At 40.2% G+C, this 9,526-nt stretch overlaps 1 protein-coding gene across 3 annotated transcripts in view; it reads right to left on the reverse strand.

Moving 5' to 3' along the window:
• Positions 1–9,526, reverse strand: part of LOC144664084 (E3 ubiquitin-protein ligase rnf213-alpha-like) — a 163,060-nt gene that overhangs the window by 132,108 nt on the left and 21,426 nt on the right. For 2 of the 3 annotated variants that reach the window (XM_078525223.1, XM_078525215.1), the window contains exons 1-2: positions 9,011–9,326; positions 4,450–4,716 (exon numbers count right to left, since the gene is read on the reverse strand). In XM_078525223.1, coding sequence (XP_078381349.1) covers positions 4,450–4,716; positions 9,011–9,209 — 466 coding nt within the window. In that variant the 5' untranslated portion in view covers positions 9,210–9,326. Of the gene's footprint in view, positions 1–4,449; positions 4,717–9,010; positions 9,327–9,526 lie in introns of those variants that run through there. The other variant, XM_078525228.1, reaches the window with a different exon arrangement.

The following is a 9,526-nucleotide window of genomic DNA, read 5'->3' on the forward strand; positions in this document are numbered from 1 at the left end:
TGAATTTGAACTGGTATGAAGTGTTATTTCGCTCTTTTATCAAAAAAGGGCCTTCGCTTACTTAAAAATGATCGCAAAATAAAAAGCGCTCGATAGAATTTTTTTAAACTTGGCAGTCAAAAAGAAGAATAAGTATGTAATTGCTTTGTCCGATTTTCAAAATAATTGAAACATTTTAAGGCAGTTAATTCAAAGCCTTAATTTAGGTAAACATTGCGCTGTTTTTTACCCTATATCGGATCGCTGCCTCATTACCTGTCTCCATTGTCTCAAGCCGCGTGCATTTGTAAATTCCAGCAGATCATGAATCACTAATTATTTATTACTGGAGATTTTTGTGACAATTCTGCCTTAATTGACCTTGAAACTGTTAGGAGACTGAAGATGATACAAGTGCTTTACTAGCCTTTTCCTCGTTGTTATTGTATTTTGGCTTGTTAAATTAGCTTGTTTCTGTACAGTTTTCGGAAATAAAGGGGCAGTTATACATATTCAAGATGTGCTGAAATTTACAAATGCATGCGGCTTGAGACAATGGAGACAGATAATGAGGCAGCGATCCGATGTAGGGTGAAAAACAGCACACTGTTTACCTGAGTTAAGGCTTTAAATTGGCTGCCTTAGAATGTTTCAATTATTTTGAAAATCGGACATTTCATTACATACTTATTCTTCGTTTTTACTGCCAAGTTTAAAAAAATTCTATCAAGCGCTTTTTATTTTATGATCATTTTAGAAAGCGAAAGCCCTTTTTCCAATAAAAGAGCAAAATAACACTTCATACCAGTTCATATTCAAGCCAATGTTTCAAGAAATCAAATGAAACGATTTCTCTGAGATTTTCTCCCAAGGTAATTAGATAGTACAAGATTTACTTAAGGCCAAAATGTTACTTGATCGGGCCGTGTGAACGTTTTCTCAATAATGTTTTAAGACTGCTTTGTTTTTGTTGGATTTTAGCACCTGAAAACTTCATCCAAAATTTTCTCAAAAACGCTCTCATAGAAATTCTTCAAATTTTGCAGACCTTGAGAAAACTATGTCAAGTCCAAGATCTAGAAGCCTTTTTGTGGGGGCAAAAGCCTGCACATTGTCATCGACTGAGGGATTTATTTATTTATTTATTTGTGCGTGGGTTTGCTTGTGTCACGTGGTCTTCTGCAAGAGATCCTGGGGATGAGTCGGCGGTCTTGTCGAGTAGGCCATATTGGATTTTGGCGTGTCGTTTCGTGTGGTTTCTTTGATTTCAGCTGTTCCTGTAGTTGCTCGTCATTACAGCAGCTCACGAAGTCATACTAGCCAACATTTTGTTTGGCTGGAAGTCTGTGCAGGTTGCACATCAATTCAAGAGGAGCTTTTACGCTTACGCAAGCCAATATTGAGAGCCACAAGATCAATCTCTTTTGAATCTGTCGAGCTAGCGTCGTACATGTAGGAGCATTCGAAAACTAAATCGGGTTTCACATAAGCTTCATTAGGATGGATCTATCTAGAAACCAGAGCTTTGGCTAAAATCGAGTGCGTGGCTGGACTGCTTGTTCGCAAGAAAAGGGAAAGCTTTTCAGATGAAACAGCACAATTACATTTGTACCTGAATCAGTCTATATGTTCTGTTTTATTTTATTTACAGCGTTATTACTTAACAGCTTACATGTAAATTATTCTGCAATGCATACCTACGGAGCGATATAATAAACAAACCATTTTAGTGCTATGGGTTAAAAAAAGAAAAAAAAAAAAGGAAAAAAGAAAAAAAAATCTCTCCTCTGGGATTCGAACTCGCGACCTCTCGATCCGCAGTCAGATGCCTACCCGACTGTGAGACGAAAATATCCCTTGTAAAAATTTTACCGCGATCGCGCCGCGAATGTCGCGATCGCGCCGCGACTGACGCGATTTGTTGTCATCGCGACGCGATCGTGCGTGACGCGATTGTAAATGAACGCGAACGCGCCGCGATAGTTGCGATCGCGCCGCGAATGTCGCGATCGCGCCGCGATTGCCGCGATAGTCGCGATCGCGGCTTGATGAGTGCGATCGCGGCGCGATTGATTACCACCGCACCGCGATTTGGGGGGCTGGAATAAATCTCGGGAAGTGTTCCCGGCGAGAACTCACTTCTCGATCACCGGGAGAAAGTCAATATGCTTTGAAACTCTCACAAATCATGCTGTGGTCGTAATGCAAATCATGACTTGTATTGATGAAATAAACTTTCAGTACTAATCAAAGTAGTTTGATTTAAAATGTCGAAAAACATTTTATTACGTGACGGTGAGCCGTGAGGACGTGATTCCCACGAGAAAAGTTTTATTTAGTTTTAGTCTAGACGAACTGGCGCAACAAAGCGGCGCGTGATAATGAGTAAAGATAAATTAAAAGATAAGAATTTTTATTTCTTAACAGTCCGTTTTTTAATCTTTTCAAACACTTTGTTTCTTTCTTTTCTTATCTTTGAGGAGCCTTAATACCTTTGAGCAATCCAATGACAAATTTCTGTCGGCCATTTTCTTCAAATGCAAATACAATCAGGAATTCGCTGCAATTGCGTTTTTTGCATTGAAAAATCCTCTATATGGCATTTAATTTAATTGTGGCTCCGAAGAGGCTGTCAGAATGAGCTTTTTTTAGAGCTTTATATTTACCTTCCCGTAGACCACGAATGTAGACCACACACATCGAAGTCCTTTCCCGCCTTTTGCCGCAAGGTGTCGTGAACTGAGCGTTACGATTGGCTGAGTTAGGTCACGTAGTGCATAGTACACGCAATCGCTACGCCATCCCAAGCAGAAAAGAAATTTTATTTCGAGAAAGTTGGTATGTTTTCTCTTCACAATCAGGACTGGAAAAATGTGTTCTTTTTTAGCTGCTTCTGTTAATAACAAGAGTTTAGAAGCGACCTAACTTGAGGGAAAAGCGTCTCTGTGAAAACTGCTAGAATTTGTTTTGTTAATTCAAGCGACTGCTTGTTTATAATTTCAACAGCTAGCGCTTCGTCGCTTCGTCATGGACTTTGTTGACTGAACTACAGCTAAACTGTGAATATAAAAAAATGCAAAACTCGAACAGTGGAAAGAGGAAAACATTTTGACGGTGAGGACCATTCAATGCAAAGTTGTACCTGTTGATGCTTGGGACTTAAATGTTGTATTATTTAAAAAAGCTTCGGGGAAAAGAAAGCACATCTTCGACGGTTCGGCTACTTCGCAGATGCAAGAGATAGTTCGCTCGTTTGGTAGATCACATCATTGCATCTTCTTTCGCTTGAGCACGAGTAAAAGGTTAGTTGCCGTTATGTATGTGTTGTTCACATTTTACAGAAGAACTGTTCACTTATTTGCTTGTAAACTAAAGACTCAATCACGCTCTCCGGCTTTGCGAAATTTAATTGTGCTCGGCAGCGAAACTGGCCGTCTTTTTCTGTAAGCTTCTGTAAATAAATGATGTTGTTTCGATACAGTCTGTGTGTTTGTTTTGTCGGTATGCAAAACGCCAAGATAATTGTTTTTAAATTTATAGATTTAGGCGCGATCGCGGCGCGATTCAAGCCAAATCGCGGCGCGATTCCCGACCCATCGCGCCGCGATGCGAGAATCGCGGCGGCCAAAAACGCGGCGCGATCCAAGCCGATCGCGGCGCGAATCGCGGCGCGATCGCGCCAATCGCGGCGGCCAAAAACGCGGCGCGAATCGCGGCACGAATCGCGGCGTGATCCAAGCCGATCGCGGCGCGATCCAAGCTCAATCGCGGCGCGATCGCGCCAATCGCGGCGGCCAAAAACGCGCCGCGATTCGCGGCGCGATCGCGGTAAAATTTTTACAAGGGATCTTATATCAATGTAATAGACATTCCGCTGTTTATCTGTTATCATGTGCATCAAAGAAATGTTTGAATCACCTGCTGCTCATAAATTTTCAAGGAATGAATTTGCAAAAAATCGCAAAGATTATTTGCCGCAATGAATAGCAGCCTTAAGGTAATTGAATGTACTAAATGAATTCACAAAAAAGAATCAAATTTGAAATTATCAAGCCCCCACACGTACGCATCGCGGACCGATTTTTTTTAAATTACCCATCTATTACAAGAAAATCGGTCTTTCGAAAATGGGTGGTGACGTCATTATGTTGCTATGGTTACTCCAATTTCGATGAAACTTATGTCATTCGAAACTTTCATCTTTCTTTAGTACAGCTGTACTGATCGATTTTCAGTCGGATTGTTTACGGTGGCGTACAAGTTGCTCAAAGTTGAAAGGTATCATCACTCAAAAATCCGATCGAGCCACCTTAAAGCATACACAAAAATGATTCTGAAGCCTGTTTTTTGTCCTGTAGTTTCTTGTGAGCCCGCTCATACTCAAACTCCTGTTTACCACCTGACAGCTAGAGGTCAACCAGACAGTTAACATTTAATAGGTAAAGGCTTTTAATGACATAAAAGGTTTACCTGTAGCAGTAGGCTGTTGTACACTATAGTCGGATGCCTTTTCTGGGGAACAGTCCAATGCAGTAATGCTGCTTGGTGGTTCAGTTGTTGTAACAGGAACTGCTTTCTGTTTTTCGTCTGCATCACGTACAATAGTTAGATTCTGTAAAGCACTTGCCGTCACATCAGCAGCCTCACCAGGAACAGGAATATCTTCACATTCAACAGACTTTCGTTTGGCTGGTTTCTCCTCTTGTTCCTCTACTTTTCTTTTCCTTTGTCCTTCATCTGTTATATTGACAATAAACTAAATTAGTTACAATGTATATAATAACAGGTGAACTTTTAGAATCATGGCTTTTCTAGAAACAAGTATCTCACAGAACCTGTGATGGTTGAGTTTTTTTATAGTTTGTGCTGGCATGTCCATATAACTTTTTCTAAATAAAATGGGTATTAGGTAGTCCTCATGTTCAAAGTTTGTCCACATTCTGTTGGCAATTTTTTATAATGTCTAGCCTGTCGGAATGAAGGCAACTACTTGTAGTTCACTTGACTGCATTATCTCACTGCTCCCTATCTATTTTGCAATATAAAGGATTGATCCTGAAGATGACACTTCCAATTGCAAACCGGCATCATGAACATGTTATAACCCTAACACGATGATAATGATGATGATGATGATTTAATAGCAGTTCAACTTTGTGATCACTCATGTGAAACATCTGACATCACACAATGTTTGATACCCAATTAGAATACTGTTAGGGAAATGGTCAAAACTATTGTACTCAGACAAGACCCACCACTCTGCAAACAGACAGGTGGTCTCTTCATGTATCCTACCTTTCCCACCTAAAAAGATGGTGTCTTGTTTGTACAGACCCAACTCTATCAGGAGTAGAAACAAAGAAAAAGTTTCAAACCTCCTTGTGCCATTTCTCCAGCAATACAAGCTTCATGCACACTGAATATGAAAGTCTCAACTTAAATTTTGAGGCCATAAATTTTGTCCATTTGGCTAATCAGACAGGTGGTATCTTGGATAACCCCCCCCCCCCCTACCCCTACACAAGGACAAGGTGGGTCCTCGTCGAGTACACTTTTTGTGACCAATTCTCTTATGTTTTTTCACCACATGTTCACACTTATTACCATCGCTTGCATGTAAGTGTGAACACGTGCTGCCGAAACATAATCTGCATATTGGGTATTAAACGTAACATGATTAGCCATCAAACGTTTGAAGTTTGGCAGACTGTAACGGCAACTTTCAACATTTCATATCAAGTGTGTATCAAAAAAAAATTGATCCTGATCTGTGTCAATATGCATTTGCAGGTTCACTTGAATCACTTCTAGTGTAAAATTTTGCCCGTACTCAGTCTTTATTTTGAGCATTTTGAGTGTGAAAGTTCGCATTATGGTCTGCTAAACTTCAAATGTTTGGCAACCAATCATTCCATGTTTGATACCCAAGTAGATCATGTTTCGGCGGCATAAGTTCACGCTTAGTTGAAAGCGACTGTGAGTAATTTGACAGTAAAATGGCGTTGTGACTCGCATTTCATTTCTGCTGGTCAAGATTAGCGTTGCAGGCTCCTCTTGGGCCCGCAATTATGGAAGAACTCATAAATCGGTCCCAGGATGCTTGCTACATAATAATATACATGTAGCTTTGTAGCGAAAAATATAATTAACCGTGCGTAACCGGTTCATAAACTGGCCGGCATTTTTTTGTCGTTTGTCGTTTTGTCAGTAAATCGTTCCAGACCCACGCGGCCCAGCCGGCTTCTTGGTCACGGTCACGCAAGATTTGATGTTTACAAGCGATCACTCGTTTAACATGAACATTCTGCTTTTTGTTTAGAGTGAAATGTATATTTTTGTGTCATTCGAGTGTTTCACCAGAAGGGAGGACTGAATAGTCACACAACGAAACCAAAGCCACTTTGGACATGTCCAAGCTATTTAAAACTACCACTACGTCAGACCCATGCCACGCGATCGCTCGCCTGTAGCTATAAATAATCATTCACCTATTTTAAAAATATTTACGAATACTCTGCGCTCTGTTTGTGTGAAATATTTATTTTTGTGTTAATCAAGCGCTTGGTTTCGGAGCGAGTACAAGTCGTACAATTTAGCCGGAACATGTTGAATGTTGCAAAACAACAACTTGCTTTCTGGATATTCCAATTTTTGTTTTGAGTTTATATATTTTGGGAATCGAAACGAAAATTGCAAGGTCATCAAGAATGTGTCAAGGCAGGGGAACACGTCATCGGGCCAGGGGAATTGCCTGCTTAATTTAATACTTTTATTACTCCGGCTGGAGGCCAGGAGTTATAAAATGGCCTTGATTTCTTTGGCCATCACAAATCTGCAAAATTGCGCAATCGAGTGACGTTGTCCCACTGTGCTTTGTGTACCATCTGCTTGACCTCGACACGGAAAAGTTGCCATTGAAGCCATTGATGCCGAGTCTTTTGTGCCACGGAATGGATTACAAACTTCCAAGGTCTTGTTTGTTATGCTAAACAGATTGCTAAAACCTTGGTAGTGTGAAGAAATCCATCTTTCTTTCGGGGCCACGAAGACTGTGTCACCGGACGCAGTGTGTTACTGTGTTTTGAATACAAATCATGGACTTGATCAAGGACTTTCTGCGGCTTCTCGAGACTTCAGAAAGCAAAGTTGTTATGTATAGTATTGCTTTCAATTTTAGATGGAATATTTAGAAGGATCATTAATTTAAGTAGTCAAGTAAAAAATTATAATGCAAAAGCCCGCTACAGTACAAGAAATTCTTTTGCGTGAATATTAAAATTTAATTAAGCGTACGAGTGGGTGGGTTGTTTCACGAGTTTGAGAAATTGACGCTTTGGAATACATTTCTTTGCTTCATCTTCTACCAAAATTAATCTGAAATAACGTTTCCTTCAAGTTTCTTTCATTTGTCCATCTTTAGTGTGGTATTTTAGGTTTTGAAGCGACATCGATCTTTGTTTCGAGACAGACGCGGTGTTATCTGATCATCTTTCAATGGCGACCAGACTTTGGTTTTGTGTTTTATAAAAGATTTAAAAAATTACTCCAGTACTCCAGAAAAATGCAAACGAGTAGTTTCATTAATAGTCAAGTAAATGAAGAGCGTAGAAAGTATTACCAATGTAGTTTTTGGAAGGAACCATGTAGTTTTCAGAGTTCTGTAAACAATATTCTAGTCTCCTTCGCAGCCGCTATTTGGTGGTCACGCAACGCTTCCGTGATTTGTAAATAACTCCCGAAAAACGCTTTTCTGCACCAAGAAGTACCACATTAAGATGGTTTCACATTTTGACAAGGTCTTCATTAGCGTGTCCTTACTACAGTGGAACGAAATCCTAGTTTAAGACGTTTAACGATTCCCTGATATAACAATATGGTTTCGCCAGTCCCTTGGTACATCGTTTATATATCGGGGTTCCACTGTATTTGTCTAAGTTTACTGGTCATTTTGTTTATTTGTTTGCATTTAAGTCTTCACACTGTAAAACCACGTCTACATTCCTAGTTTTGCTTAGGCAGCTTTTCTTTATTCTTAATTGTATTTTATGTTATATTTTAGCCTCTCATACCCGGGAGTTCCGATACGTACCCAATCCCCTCCCTAATCCTCCACCCCTAATGTCACTTCCAGGGCCGGAGTGAACGCTCTCCTAGCGTCTTGTTTATGCTTGTAAAAGCTTGTCAGTCGACGCTAAACGAAGAAATACAACGGGATGGCCTTAGTCTACTCTTTATTTTGGCGTGAAATGGACTTCTTTTTAATGCCATTCACGAACTGGTTTGGGTTTATTTTATTAAACATTCGGAACAAAATAATATTTGCATGCGTAAGCAGGAATTTATCCGGCATGCGGTGAAGGAAATTCATATCACGCACACTCCATGACTCACACAAACACGATTTGTGTGTTTCTCAAGTGAATGTTTTTCTCAAGTGAATGCGCTGTGCTTTTCTAGCCAAAGAATTGAAAGAGGTGGTCAAGCATTAACCGCACGGTTTTAAACTGCTTGAAGTTCTTGTTTATTTTAATTTGTGCGCCTGCAATATGCATCATAAGCACTTTTTCTATGGCATTATTTTTCAATAACATGAGTAAAGAGGAAAGCACAGGAGCGTACGTTTTAATTGTCAATGGGAAAAAGTTCAGAAAAAGTCCAAAAAAATATTAGACGCAATGCGTGGGTATATAATATCATCATAATATTTCGTCCACTACTTTCATATTCTTTCGCTATGATCCCTTTATTTTTAATCACTGAGGAAACAAAAGAGGAGATTACGCCTTTACGGCTTACGATTAATACATTGAAGACTATCAAAAGTGTGTAACAATGTTAACAACACCCGTCAGCCATTGTATGCAACCCAACAAACTCCAAGGCTCATTGATGCAGGGGTCATTCGAGCAGAAACCGAAAGTAAACCAGTAGACGGGTAAGCTTATTCCGAAAAAACTTCTCTTTTCTCGAAACTGTTATACCGTTTATAATAGCAACTGGTATCATCTAGGTGTTCTTAATATCTTACCAAGTGAAACGCCTGTATCGTTGTCAACATGAGAGTTCTGTGCTGTGCTTGTCAAGTCTTTCGCATTCGTTGCGGGTGTGTTGTTGTCGTCAACTGGCGGCGATCTCGTTTCTTCATTTGCTTCCAATTTGGTGCCACATATAAAGCAAAACGCGTGTTTTTCTCCAGAAGGAGTGTTTTTGCACTTTGGACATCTCATTTTCGGCGTCTTATGGCCATCATTAATAGTGTGATTTAAACAGAAACGCTGCAGTCCCGTTCTGCATCTTCACGGGCTTTACATTTCCGCGCGCGTGTTCTTAGAAAGGCGGAAGTGGATTCCTGGAAACGAAATCGCCTGGGGATTTGTCGACAAACGGGCGGCAAGGGGGAGGGGGGTGAGGGAGGGAAGGGTTGTGCTTTAAAGGGGTAAAATGAAAACTGAGATTTGGGCAAATTTTTTTACTGGGAAAATATGGCTTTGGTCACTGGAAGTGGAAATCACAAACAACTAAACAATAGAATTGGAACTTGGAA

This window comes from Oculina patagonica, chromosome 1 (genome assembly GCF_052425735.1).
Source record: "Oculina patagonica isolate OP01 chromosome 1, crgOcupat, whole genome shotgun sequence".
Classification (NCBI taxonomy): domain Eukaryota; kingdom Metazoa; phylum Cnidaria; class Anthozoa; order Scleractinia; family Oculinidae; genus Oculina; species Oculina patagonica.